Source organism: Sminthopsis crassicaudata, chromosome 1 (assembly GCF_048593235.1).
Source record: "Sminthopsis crassicaudata isolate SCR6 chromosome 1, ASM4859323v1, whole genome shotgun sequence".
In the NCBI taxonomy this organism is placed as follows: Eukaryota; Metazoa; Chordata; class Mammalia; order Dasyuromorphia; family Dasyuridae; genus Sminthopsis; species Sminthopsis crassicaudata.
The window spans coordinates 368,254,599-368,270,239 of NC_133617.1; the positions used below are offsets into that span (position 1 = coordinate 368,254,599).

Sequence of the window (15,641 nt, forward strand, 5' to 3'; positions counted from 1 at the left end):
TATGCTTAGTTTCACCTTCTGAGGATTCTTAGCTGCCTTATGCCCAAAAGGTTATCAGACTGTATATACCCTTTGATACAGCAGTGTCTCTAACTGGGCCTATATCTCAAAAGGATCATAAAGGAGGGAAAAGGACCCACATGTGCAAAAATGTTTGTGACAGACCTTTTTGTAGTGGCAAGAAACTGGAAACTGAGTGGATGCCCATCAGTTGAAGAATGGCTGAAACAGTTATGGGATATGAATGTAATGGAATATTATTGTTCTTTAAGAAATGATTAGCAGGATGATTTCAGAAAGGCCTGGAGAGATTTACTGATGCTAAGTAAAATAAGTTTTGTTAGCCAAGAGTGTAACAATTCTATTACAGGCCCCAAGAATCTACTACTGAATTTTCCAACAAAAAGGATAGAGGAGATACATGGGAGGAAGATGGATGCTTCAATATGAACTACCACACTAATATCTGGATTGTTAACTATGATGAAACACTACACCACTTAATTTCTCTAAGCCTTAGTGTTATCATCTGTAAAATGAATAGGTTGGATTAAATCTCAGAAGTGTCTTCCATTTCTAAATCAATGATCCGATAATGTAAAATTTTAAAACATGAAATGTTTTATTTTCCTTATTCCATGAAATTGAAAAATTTTTCAATTCTGAAAATTAATTGTAAAATCCTATAGCTAATAAAGAGTCAAATTCTATCATAATACTAACTATATGCAAACCATGAAGAGATAAAACTAGCCATAGTGAGTTTCATTAACCTTAATAAGCCCCCTATCTTCAGCGATAGGAAATTAAATTCTTTGTTTTAAAAGTGATCTGATTACTAAAAACATTTGAAGAAGGAAATAAATCTGTTTTTCCCTCCTAGTTTAAGAACATTTTTAAAAAGTTTATATTAGAAAATCCATTTTAATGTCATATCTAACAAAGAACCAAAATTTTCTACATTTGTGCTATGAAAACTATTTCTATATTTGTAATCACAGGAAAGTCATTTAATGTTTGAGCAGCTCACTTTCCTCATCCTGAGTCTCTAAAAAGGCTACACACTCTATGTGAATGAATGCTATAACATATCATGATAATTAAAAAAAAAAAAATATATATATATATATATATATATATATATATGTATTTTTCAGATTTGTTGTTCCTTTTTTATATCTACTTAATCTATTTAAAAACCTGTTCCTACTTTAAGCATCTGCAATTTTTGTAATGATCCAGAATTACTTTCAATTTTGTTCCCCATTTATTCATTAGGCAATTCTGTTAAGTTCTAAAATTTTCTCTTTTGTATTTTTTTTCTATTAAGCAGATCACTGAAATTACTGCCATAATACAAAATCAAAGGCCTTTATTTATTGGGTTTGAGGCACAAAAAAGAAATTCTTCTGTCCACCTCCAACTATATTTACATACATATATAAACTAGTCATATGGCTAACAATAAGGGAATTTTAGTATGCTATCCCTAAAGAGAAAAGAGCCCCCACACCCACTGAAATATATTTGAAACCCTCCTCTTACCTGGAAATGCATATTTCTCTTACTTGTTGAGGTGTCAATGCAAAAATAAAAAACTTCTCTTGAAATCTCTGAATACTGCTCTGAACTGGAGAGGAAAAAAAAAAAAAAAAAAAGAAAGAAAGATGACCTTTCAATAAAATGATGAAATATAAAAGCCAGTAATAGCCAGACACCGTAGCACCTAGAAAATTCTTAGAATATTTATTAATGAAATAAATAAGTGGTCAGAATGAACATAATACATGATAGGAGAATAAGAATGTAAGTTTTTAAAAAAGTTATTTGCAGGAAATTTAGTATTCAATTACCCCTCATCCTAAAAGCACAGAAAAAAGTACAGAGCTACAATATCCATAATATAGACTCCTTCAAGGTGGTAGATATTTCATCTCTAACTATAGTGTCATCAAATAACAAAGCTGGCAAGAAACAAATGCTCTCATACAGAGAAATATAGAAATTCTATTCACTTTTCTGATGCCATATAATCAATTGTATTTTGCTTGGGGGGAAAAAAAACAGTAGCAAGATCTGAACTATTATTTCAATGATAAAAGTGGAAATCAGAAATGCTATAATTTTTTTTAATTTAATCACGGACACTAATTAATAAAGAAACAGATTCTGTTTAGGATTCCAAGTACTGTTCCAAAAGAAGCATTTAATTGTAGCTAACGAAAGGAGAAATGAGCCAAAGACTGCAAAAACAAAATGCTGCTCTGCAGCTAGATGGCACAGTAGACAAAGCATTGGGTCTGGGATCAGAAAGATTTGAGTTAAAAATCTGACCTCTGACATTTACTAGCTGTGTAATCCTGGAAAAGTTACTTAACCTCCACCTGTCTTGGTTATCTATCAAATGTAAAACGAGTACAATAAAAACAGCTATCTCTCAAGGCTGTTGTAAGGATCAAAAGAGATGGCATTGGTGAAGTTTTTAGCATAGTAACTGGCACACAGCAAGACTTAGAAATGTGTCTTCCCTCTCTCCCCACCCCCACCATCCTGTCTCTCTCTAGTCCTGTACAATAGAGTTCAAGGGAAGGAAAACTATATAGCAGAGTAGCACATGATGACTACTTACTTATGTAGCCAACTTACATGAGCACAGTAAAATAGATGCCAAAAATAGGTACACTGCAACCGTGAGCCAAATTTCATCCTACCAAATCATTCAGCCAGAAGACCTAGGTTCAAATAGCACAGAAAACTAGGTGTAGGATTCTGGACAAATCTTTCATTGATCTGTGCCTCAGTTTTTTCATTTGCAAAATGAAGGGGTTGGATTCAATGGCCTTTAAGATCTATTTTACTTTCTACAGTGAGAAAACTGTGAAAATAAATTTTATTTTCCCAAAGGTAAAATATTCTATGTGAGTTTAATTCTTGAAAACTAGAATTCAGCATCATTCAAGAAAAGATATGACCAAGATGATTTTTTTTTTAGTTCCAAAAATACTAACAAATCATGGCATTTAAAAATAATATAGGAGATATATAGATTCCTATAGAATGCATATAGATATGTTATATACATTAATAATTCAGGGAGCTGAATTCTGAATCTAAGTATCATTATTGGCAAGAGTGGCCTGAAGCAAACAAAACAATGGAAAGAACTCTGAGATGATCTAAGTTAAATCATTAGGTGGTATTCATTACCTTGTTCCTTTAAAATAAAATTTTTTATCCGCTCCGTCTCTTAAAAAAGGAAAAAGAAAGTGATTTCTTATTTATTCTTTCTATTTCTGTCAATTATGAATTGGCTCTGTTTACTCCTCTGTGTATAGAAAATGTGATCAAGTTCTACCTCAACACATCATATAATGATAGGTGCCTATCATTCCTTATCATTTATCACTTAACCTCTCAATGCTCTGAGGAATGCCCCTAACACTATAAAGTTGCTGAATAGTTATGAATCAACTTGGAAGTTCCCAATGCCAAAGTAATCACACACCCACACACACCCAATCTACATATGTATATGTGCATTATCTTTTATTTTGTATATGGGTATTGGGCTGGACTTGAAATTTCATCAGTATAGAGAATTCCAAAGCAAGGAAATTCCCTCCACCAAAGCAAGATTGTTATTTTCCCTGCAATTTATAAGATCAATCTAAAGCACCGGAGAGACTTATGTATGTAGGCATATGTGTATATATGCATTATGTGCATGTACATACATATATACACATATAAGTATGTATAGCATACATATACACGTATAAATAAGTATATATCAGTGTGTATATCTATCAATGACCCCCTCCCTACTCAATACCCTTCACTCTCATATCCAATATGCCCCCTTCTCTTATTGGATATGAGAGTGAAGGGTTAGAGATGATACCTAACTTTCAAGTCTGAGAATTGGGAGATGAATGATGCCCTCTACAGTAATAAGGAAGGTAAGATATGTGAAGGAAGAGGGAAAGATAAGTTCTCTTAGGAAGAAAATCAAGAGTAGTACACCAAAAACCTTAAGAGAAGAAAGTATTGAGTAGGGAGGGGGTCATTGATAGATATACACACTGATATATACTTATTTATATGTGTATATGTATGCTATACATACTTATATGTGTATATATGTATGTACATGCACATAACAATCAGTTCTTCACACCTAGCCCCTCATACCTCTCCAGTCTTCGCATATCTAGATCCTCACCATATTCTCTTTGATCCAGTAACACTGATCTCCTAGCTGCTCCACAAATAGGACATTTCATCTCTCCACTAGAGGCATTTTCTCTGGCTGCCCCTCTACACTCAGAATGCTCTTTCTCCTTATCTCAGTTTACTGGATTCAAGTCCATCTTCTACAGAAAGTATCCTCCCAACTTAATTCTAGAGTCTTCCCTCTATTATTTATTTCCTATTTTTATCTTGCACATAGCTTGTTGTACATATTTGTTAGCCTCTTATATACCTCATTAGATTCTAAGCTTCTTGAAGGTAGTTTGTCTCTTGCTTCTTTTTGTATCCTCAGACTTTAGCACAGTATCTGGCACCTAATAAGTGAGCAATACATATTTAATGAATGTATGTAAACACATACATATGTATATAGATACAAATATAAATGTAGCTCTAGACTCTAAGTTGACGAGGAGATAGTGATCTGTTTTGGTAGTGGGAGTTTCCTCACCCAGAAGAAATTCCAAGTCCAGGTCTATACCCATACAAAAAACATTAAATTCATGTATATAAATTATATGGTAACTTGATCTAAAATAAATGTTATCCATAAATAAGCATTCAACATATAACTAATAATATTTGCCTTAATACTAGGAAGGAATCTTGAGGAATGGTTAAATTTTCTTTCTATAAAAACCCTCAGAAGTTTGAAGAGGTGCCTTTTTCCTTTTCAACTATTTCCTCACAGCCAGAAACTTTGGTGAAATATTCTAATAATATCAGTACTGGAAAGAACTTAGTAAGGCAATTTTCTTCTCTTAGTTGATAGATAAGGAGATTATGATTCAGACTGTGGTACAGATCTCTGTTAGTTGGCTTTGCCAAATATTTCTCACTGTTACAAAGCAGTGATCAACGGAGGGGGAGGAAGGGAAAATGACCACAGTGTAACACAAAAAGCAACAATAAAACCTAAAAACTAAAATAAAAAATGTCATTTCCTTATAGCAAACATTCAAAATTATTTTATTAATCTTGGGAGCTAAGGCTAAAATAATATAATAAAATCACAAGATCACAGACTTAGAAGTAGAATGGTCTCAGGTTACTGAATCCAATCCCTTAATTTTATACATAAGGAAACTGCTGCCAGCAAAGTGAAGTGACTTGCATAGGCTTACACAACTGGTATGAGGCTGAATTCAAAGCTCTATTTTGCATATCTATTTACTATACCATATAAATGTTTTTCTCTAGTGGGGTTAACTGAAAAGTTTTTCCTCTTTACTAACAGCCACCACTTTATTCAAAGTCACAGGGAAGATTTAATAGCCTAATAATGACTATTGTTCTATTAGATCATTCTTTCTGTTACCATCACTGAATAAGTCTCTCCCTGACACATTGTTATGTTATCAGAACAAATCACACAGGAAAGGCACAGAAACTTTCTTAAAGCCCATAATATTCAAGACATAGTTCACATATTTACTAAGCAAGGTATTAGTCAGCATTCTGTTATGAAATAATAAATTACTGTACTTACAGGCTCACATGAGCTATTGCCACTATAGTACAATTCATTTTACAAACCACCAAACATAATGCTGTAACAAATTTGATGATGTCACTCTCCTATTAAAATCTTCAAGGACTTCTAAATTACAAGTCCAAATTACTTACCCTTCTTTAAGTTCCAAAAGAAGGGTCCCAAACCTGTCTTTTAATCTTTATTTAATATTACTGTCCCTTGCCTACACTATAATCTAATATATACTGTACTTCTCCTTACCATTTCCCAAACACATCCTATAATTTCCAGTCCCCTAGAATATTCCCTACTTTTAGAATACAATGTTCATCCATTACTCAACGTGTCTACTGTTATACTACATCAATCATCTCCTCCAAGAAAATCTATTTGTGATAGCATCTCCCCCAATAATGTCATTTGAATCAAGTACTCACTATATTCTGTAATTTGCATTACTGTTTATCTTATTATGAAATACTTACTCTTTCCCAAAACCTACCACATTCTAGGAGCAGAAACTTAATAATACTTGATAGAAGACTGAAAAATGCAATAATTATATAAAGGCATATTAAAAACCTTAAATTCACATAAGAACAGAAACAATCAAACTTCACATAAAAATCAATGACAACTGTGACATAGATTTAAAAAATAAAAACTTTCCCTGAAGTTCTAAAATGCTGACACCCTTAAAAGTATTTACACGGAAAGCTAGGTGGTGCAATGGATAGAGCACCCACCCTAAAGTCAGGAGGACCTGAGTTCAAATCTAATCTCAGACACTTAACACTTCCTAGCTATGTGACCCTGAGTAAGTCACTTAACCCCAATTGCTTCAGCAAAAAATAAAATAAAAAGTATTTACAATCAATTCTGGTTCAAGTTTAATGAGGAAAAAGTCAATGTTAATATAAAATTTCAGTTACCAGCTGAAGAACTTTGAAAAATGTGTTGAAAGGAACTGAGTTGATTATTAAATTTTAAATGCAAATAAGAAATCCAAGTATTAGAAGGCATTTCTTTGGAGAAGTATCGGACTATGGATATGGAATAATGCATTCATTGGCATATTGGTTAGTCCTAGAGTCCAAGCAGTCCATGTGGGAGAAAAGGATTCAGAAGGCATTTTTATAGAGATGACTGCTTAAATTATTAAGTTTATATATCTAAAGTTTACTTCAATGGGTTCTCAAATTTTTTGTATCAAAATTTAAACAGCATTCCAGCAGTAAAATCTTTTAAAATTATTCCAAGTATTTATAAAGTATTGCTTTTCAACCACTTTTATTCTGATCTAACAACACTATCAATAAGTAGGGTGGGGATTTAAAAATTTTTTTTTCTTTTTGCTTCAAAAAACTAAACAATACTTGTAATGGAAAGGACCATTCATATCCAAAGGGAGAAGTATGAGAGACTGAATATGGATCAAAGCATAGCATTTTCATCTTTTTAAAAGTTCTTCTCTAGTCAGGGCAATCTTGTTTTGGAAAAAAATACCATCTTTATTTCTGTTTCTAGGGATATACTGTTTTCTACATATAAAATGTGATCTTTTTTCCCCTTCAACTTATCCAGAAATCCTACTCATCTTTCAAGGTTCAACTCTAACCCTAACCCTAACCCTACATCTGTTATAAAGCTTTTTCCAACAAATATCACACAGTTATTGTGTTTTACTGTTTGTGTGTGCTTTTTAGCCAAGTCATTAATATTCATGTTCATTGAAACTAAAAGTTCCACTGGAACTTTTCCATTGGAAAATTATTTATAATAGGCTATTTTAATAATTCTAGGAGGCAAAATCATATGGCCTAGATGAATTCTAAAATAATGCGAAAGTAATGTCATTTCATTGCATAACATTCTAACTTTGCTAACTATCCTCTTTAAAAAAAATACCAGTTTAGCAGTAGGCATGAAGCAGCATCAACTCCTCCCCTAACTACTCTTATACACTTCTTTCATAATCATTTCTCAGTAGAAAATGAAGGGCATTCCAAGAACAAATATCTTTTCCCAGATTTTCTATCTTGTTTCTCAGGACACGAAGTGTGGAGTATCCCCAACCCCACCCTACCTATCAATCTACTTTATATTCTTGAGTCTTTCACCTCATAATCACTAAAAGGCAAGAACACCAAAACTATAGCGAAAATCAATAACCATAGTAATACTAGACAAAAAAGCTTACAAATAAATAGGCAATACTTTTCAGAAACAAAAACCACCTTATCAAACACTTAGCAAGTAAATATTAAAAAACAGACCACATAATCTTAAAATTTCATTCTAGACCAATGTTTTCCAAACTTTTCATCTTCATAACTAAACAGTTTTCGGGTCATTGGGGGGGGAGGGGGGAGAAGAGGAAGAGTGGAGGTGGAAACAAAACCTAAGGTTTTGCAAAAGGTTGGCAGAATATATTATACAAATAAAACTCAGGTTAGAATGTGATGGAAGCATAATAAAATGAACAGTCAAGCTTTAGGAAAAAAATCTACAGGTAACTTACATTAATTATTTGATATAACAGCACCTAATGATTCACTTGTGCAAGAATACCAACCTATTTAATCAATTGCTGACAGCTTATTCTATTTAATTTCTGACCAAAAGAAATAACACTTACCTAAACTTGTAGGTTTGATAAGAACATCAAGAACATCATAGAAAGGAAGGCTTTTCAGCTGAACATCAGGGTGGACTGGAGGAATTGGGGGAGATGGCTGCTGCATCTCAAATGAAGGCTTAGTATCTTGGAGGAGCACTGAACCAACAGGAGAGGAAGGAGATTGAGGTGTGACCGAAGTAGAAGGCAATGAGTGGATTCCAGCAACAGTCAAGTCAGGTTCCACAGGTGAGGAGCTACTGTCCAAATTGAAAACTGAAGGTTTTATTGTGGACAAATCAGAAAGACCTTCAATTGTGCGTGGGTAACGCCGTCTATAAAGTTCTCTGATTTTAATCTGAACTGCTGGGCTACAGCCACTCTTCAATAAATGCAAAGCCCTCATCAGGAGGTCATGCTTGCGTCCACTTTTATTACGTCCAGCAAAGCCTAACAATACTTGTAGCTCAGAAACCCGAAAACTAGAAACCATATTCTAAAAAAGAAAAAAAGGAAAAAATACATAAGCCAGCAGTCCCTTCTGATGAAAACAAAAATGCCACTTATAAAATACAATGTAGCCTAGTTTATCTTCTAGAACATTATTAACCAGCATTTTCACACACCCACTATATGCCAATCACTATTTTTACAGTTACTCTAAGAAATTAAGATCCTGTAGTACTTCCAAATTCAGTTAGGTTAAATTATATTCCATAATATACTTTAACATATTTAACATGTATAAGACTGCCTGCCATCTAGGGGAAGGGATAGAGGGAAGGAAAGGAAAAATAGAAACAGAAGTGAGTGCAAGGGAAAATGTAAAAAATTACCCATGCATTATGTACTGTCAAAAAAAAGTTTTAATTATAAATTTTTTTAAAATTATATTCCATAAATTTCAGCATATAATTTTGATGAATAGTTCTTTGAAAAATGGCAATACATAACATATGACAATCATTCAACATACATTTAAAGTGTTTATTATAATATGAATATGGCTTAAGCCATATTCATAATCAAAATCAAAACAATCCATGTCTTTCAGCAGACTCATACCCTATTGAAGGAAGCAACTTGTATATACATATAAGTAAATATAAAATATATTCTAAGGCTGAGGTAAATCTTGAAAGCTAGTGATTGTGAGATAAAAGTAAAGAAGGAATAGTTAAGGCATGGGAGGCAGTCTACATAGAGACATGAGACTGAATGTTATGTACAGAGAACAGTAAGTAATAACACTATGAGCCAGAATATCTAATTAAACAAACAAACAACAACAAAAAAGCAGACTATTATCCAGTTATGTTAGATACTAAGTTTGCTATCTATATTTATTTATTGGCTACAAAATCTCTTTCCAATTCAAATATTTTTTCCAAAACTTTATCTTCTTAATCAGTCACTAATTCTCTGCCAATATTAACAGACAATGGAGGTAGATTTCAGGAAGTTATGCCAGTGGAGCAAGTTCTGGTGGAGGCACAGTGTCAGGTGGGAAAACCTTCAATTACATGAGTGCAATGACGAATGTAGGCTCAGTGATGACTTATGTTTGTTTCCCAAGATCAGTCTACCTTAATTTTGAAGAAATTCCTCATTAGTAACAGCCACCAAGTGAATTATTTAGTCTATCTATAATCAAGAGTAAGGTAGAAAGAAATGTACAAACTGATGAAACCACAGGCTTTTAAAGAGCTAAATTATATCAGTATCTTTTGTGGTATCAAAGAACTAGAAACAAAGTGGTCCATCAATTGGGGAAAGATTAAACAAATTATGATAGATGAAATTATAGGAATATTATTGAAGAGGTTCAAGAAGTCATAAAGGTTCCAGTCATCCAGAAAAAATTCACATGCTCAAGCCATCTTCTAATAAGGGGCAAAAGCTTTTTATGATACCATAAGACAAGTTAAGTTCCCCAGTGGAATTCACAATTTACAAGAGAAAAGACAGAACCTTTTTATAGGAAAGAACTCAAAAGCAAGAGACTAACTCTGCTAGCTGCTTTGCCTCAGAAAGTCAACTGGTCATTCAGGAATATTTATACAAAATAACCTCTCAGGGCAACTTCTATAGCTTGGCTTCCTGATTGCAAATCACAATGATATGCATCAATTTAAGATAGTTCTATTTGTACAAAATAATCTGGGTCAATATAAGAAATTCAACAAGCATCCACTTACAGACAAAAGAGATTTGAAAGCTTTCTTCAGTATTTGAAAAGTTATCCCCTGGAAATTTTGACTCTTTGATCCCAGAAGGAAGAACAGGGAACAATGGGTGGAAGTTGTAAAGAGGAAATGTTAGGCTTGTCAGGAAAAACTTCCTAACAATCTGATACAGCCAAAAGTAAAATGAGTGTCTTTAGAGGTGGCTGGTTTTCCTGATCCGTTACCTTTAAGTAAAGACTAGATAACTCATTAGAATTACTATAATAAGAATTTTTTCTTTTATGAGTTGGATCCTTTACTCTCACAGCCTTGTGTATCCCCCTTTCATTTCCTCAGTGATGATAGCTAACATGGGAGTTGTCAAAAGTTTAAATCATTTATGAACGCAAATTTAACTTATTTCTGAAAAATTGGCATTCTTATCTGAAACAAAAGATGGTTAAACATATACAAACTCGAGTTCTGTAAAGAAATACATCAAACAGAAGCAGTTAGGTAGTGCAGTGGATCGGGCACTAGCCCTGAAGTCAAGAGGACCTGAGTTCAAATCTGACCTCAGACACTTAACACGTCCTAGCTGTGTTACCCTGGGCAAGTCACTTAACCCCAATTGCCTCAAAAAAAGACAAAAAGAGAAAGAAAAGAAAAGCAAAAGAAATATATCAAATTCAATTGGAAAACCAGCAGGGATGTGATGGTAAAGGGGAAAATAATATCAGTTGTAAGCAAAAACAAAACAAATGTCCTATTACTTATGGGAAGGAATTAAAAGAGGAAAAAGAAGAAAATTATAATCTAAAAGGATACTTTGGACTGGCTCTTAAAAAAATGGCTGAACCATAGCCTAGGGATGTGATGGAATACTGTTACACAATAAGAAATGACAATAAGAGATATCTATTTCAGAGAAAAATTTATAATGGGTAAAGTGAGCAGAAACAGGAAAGCATCTTATACAAGAACATACCCTCCCCCTCAACCCTACTGCCAGAGTACCATATGACATTTTTTAAAAGTATTTTTAAAGATGAAGAAAAAGCCGCAGCAAAACCAACTGTCCCCCCAAAAAAACTCATTGCCAAAGAGCTATATAATAAATTTTTTTAAGTATTTTTAAAGATAAAGAAAAAAGAGAAACCAATCATGACACTGAAAAACTTGGACACTATAACTTCAACGCTACAGTGCAATACACTATACACCTTTATATCTTCTACCAAAGTATGAGCATGGCTTTCTTCTCTAAGGCTATATCTCTTCTTTGTCCTTTTTAAAAATTCACTTTAAATCTATTATGATTATTCTTTTCATTTAAATTACTGCAGTCATGGCTTATGTTTTCTTGGCTATGCTTACTTCACTCCAACAGTTTATGTAAATTCATCCTTTCTTTTATTATATTCATCACTTCTCACAACATAGTTGCATTCCATTATTCATGCACCACAACTTGTTCAGTCATTCCCCAAATGATAGTCATCTACCTTGCTTTTAATTCTTTGTGAGCACAATGAGTACTGTTATAAATATTTTAGTAACTATGGGTATACCCCTTTGGTATAAGACTAGTAGTGAAATCTCTGGTTAAGAGTATGGACATCTTAGTCTTTATTTGCATAATTCCTAAATATTTTCCAAAATATATATTATACCGATTCCCAGAACCAATAAAAATGCATTCATGTGCCCACTGTCCCACAAAAACAACCCTTCCAAAATTCCACTCTCTACCAACTTCCCAGCAATAAAGTTAAACCTCCTCTGATTAACATTCTTTTATTCTCTTAGCATTTTTTCATATGGTTCATATGTGGTTCTTTTGAGAATTGTCTGTTCATATTCTGTGAACACATCTATTGGAGAATTAGTTTTGGTCACATTCATAAATAACATACATACAAATTTTAATTGTTTAATTATATTAGCACTACTATCTACCCAGGTTACTTATACCTTCGGAATTCAATACTTAATGTGCAACAAGAAAATTGGATTTACACACATATATTATATCTAGGTTACACTGTAACACATGTAAAATGTATGAGATTGCCTGTCATCTAGGGGAGGAAGGGAGGGGAAAATCTGGAAAAATGAATACAAGGGATAATGTTATAAAAAAATTATTCATACATATATACTGTCAAAAATGTATAATTATACAATTAATAAAAAAATAATAATTGTTTAATTATCTTGGATTTCAAATTTTAATCAAAAAATTTTCATAGAAAGATTTCTCCAATTCAACTAGTTCCTTTTTTATATTAGGTGCATTCTGTTTGTGTAGATCTTCAATTTTATGTTTCAAAGTTTCTATTTTATCTCTTGTAATTTCCTTTAAGAACATATCTCAGCTGTAAAAGCATGACCTAAATCTCTTCTACTTTTATCACAGTATCATATTTAATATTAAGGTCATATACCCACTTAGAGTACATCATAGACCATAGAGTAAGATGATGGTCTAAGCCTAATTTGTTTTCCAGTACTTTCAAGCAGTTTTTAAAAATAGAGAATTCTTTCTTAAGTAATTTATGTTTTCCAGAATATCAAAAACAAATTCTGTTTCTGATTATTCCTTTTCCAGTCTGTTCTACTGCTCTACCTAAATTTACAGCAATACCACATAGTTCTGATAATTGCTGCTTTAAAATAGTTGAGATCTAGAAGTTCAATCCTTTCTTCACCCTTTTCATCATGCTGGAAACAAAATTCTGAATCCTAAATATAAGCAAATGACTAACCTCAGGATGATTAAAAAATAGTTTAAATTTTTAGTGATCCTGCAAGTGAATGAAGGTTTAAAAACTCAAAATGAACTCACACTTTATATAAGCCAGAGCATAGTTTTACTCAGATTTACCTAGTTTCCTGGTTTCAGGAGCTCCCTTGCTTCCCTCCTCTGAACTACTTCCAGTTCCAGGTTCTGGTTTTCCTTTACTATGGGAACATAGTATCATTTGATATTTTATATATATATATATATATATATATATATATATATATATATATATATATATATATATATATATATATATATATATATATATATATATATATTTACAAATTTTTCTGTTATTTTGTTGAATTCTATAAAACAATGCTTTGAGTTTGATATACCATTGAAACTGTTATTGAAACTATGATTTAACTTTGATTGTATTATCATTTTTAATAATTAGTCATTAGCATGGACTAGTATATTAGTCATGATAAGAGAATAGTCCTCTAAGCACTTAAAACTTATAATTTAAGGAGATTTTGTACTTCACTCAGGTATTCTGTGTGCTTAAGCAGACTAATATCCAGATAGTTTATGCATTTTGTAGTTACATGGAATGTTAACTTCTCTGTATTACAGATTCTCAGATTTTATCATAATGATATACATTACTCTTGATTTTTAACAGTTTATATTGTACCCTGCAACTATATTGGAGCTATTTTCTCAATATCTTTGCTGAATCCCTAGGATTTTCTAAGTAATTACCATGCCATTAGCAAATAGAAATATTTTATCTTGTCTTTTACTATATGCCTTTAACTTTTTTTTTTTTTTTTTTTGGTCTTACCGGTACTGCTGTAAGAAAATGAAATATTGCTTTTATATTTTAGATTTGATTCTATTTTGTAAATGACTAAACCATGTTTGGGTATGAGTCAAATGTAAAAGTTGTTTCTTTATAAATCACTTAAAAGAAAACATATCTCTATGCCACTGGCTATCCTTATAAATTAGAAAAAATCTTACGTATATATGCCATTAGTTATTTCTGCAAATGGGCTAAATCAATAAGCATTCCTAGGTGGAATACATCTTGATTTCTAGCCAATAATATTGGTTTCTGACTTTGTAGCCAATCTATGGAAAAATCTTTATAACTAACTATGGAAACACACAACTAGAATTGTATCAATCAATGGTGGGAGTAATAGACATACTTGCTTTATTCCTGCCATTTATAAGAACAATTTCTAGTACATTCCCATTATATGAGAAACATTTAAGTACTAAAAAAAAAATCCCAAGCTCCTCTTTCTGAGCTCAGATAAAAGAGAGGAGGGAGTTGAAGGAGCAACAGATTTTATATTAGATCAGACCACTTTGTGAACAACGAAAGCTTATATGAGTCTTCAGTTTCAATTGCCATTGATATCCTGGAATAACATGAAAAGAAAGGAAGGAAGGAAGGGAGGTAAAGAGGGAAATAAGGAGGAAGGAGAAAAAGAGGAAGGAACTACAAACCAGACCAGACCTTTCTCTAGAATTTGTAGATCTCTACCCCTAACATTAAGTATGAAGTCAGAAAAACCAGCTGGAAGAATGAGCAAACTACAACAAAACTATCATGAAAAGTTACTATGGTGATACTCAAAAACACAAACCAGAAGAATTACCCCAAAACATCTATAAGCTGTGGAGTTGAGAATTAAATGTCCCACCTTATTTTGTATTATTATTATTGTTTGTTGCTTATAGGCAAGGAAACTTGAGGCAAAAAGGGTTAATTAAATGACTTGTTCAAATGCACACAGTATTAAGTGTCTGATGATGAATTTCAACTTAATTAAGATGAATCTTCCTTATTGCAGGCCTAGTATTCTATCCATTGTATTAACATTTGCCTGCACTAATTTATTATGTTTTAATGATCAATCCACTATGTAATGGTTAGCTCCCTCATTAGTTTGACTCCTTCAAGCCTTAACTTCAGCTATCTACTGTGAAATTTAAAAATTCAGATTCCATGATTAATTCTGGATTGAAAAGTATACCTAATCAGCATATCAAATCAGAATCAGACTTGATTATAGCTATTAATAAAAATTGAGTTTAACACTTTGCTATTCCTTTACTCCAAATCCAAATCATAAAAATTCTAATCTGTGAGCTTCTGTTAACTACACAAGAGAAAATAGTTTACATTCTATGAGATTATCCAGAGAAAAAATATATGTATGTGTGTGTATACACACACACACACAATTCCCTCTGAATTCTAGCATTATAAAAATCATTATCAATCTTGTCATAGAGAAGTTGAATCAGAAAAATCCCAGAAGTAATTTTTTTACATCCTGACCATCTTAAAAATGGAAAGATTAATGG

At 32.4% G+C, this 15,641-nt stretch overlaps 1 protein-coding gene across 7 annotated transcripts in view; it reads right to left on the bottom strand.

Moving 5' to 3' along the window:
- Nucleotides 1-15,641, bottom strand: part of PIAS2 (protein inhibitor of activated STAT 2) — a 142,331-nt gene that overhangs the window by 37,832 nt on the left and 88,858 nt on the right. For all 7 annotated transcript variants that reach the window (XR_012484403.1, XM_074279305.1, XM_074279306.1 and 4 more), the window contains exons 2-3: nt 8,364-8,838; nt 1,546-1,630 (exon numbers count right to left, since the gene is read on the bottom strand). Coding sequence is in view for 6 of the 7 variants with exons in the window: in XM_074279302.1 (XP_074135403.1) it covers nt 1,546-1,630; nt 8,364-8,838 (560 nt within the window). In the remaining variant the exon portion in view is untranslated. The remainder of the gene's footprint in view (nt 1-1,545; nt 1,631-8,363; nt 8,839-15,641) is intronic.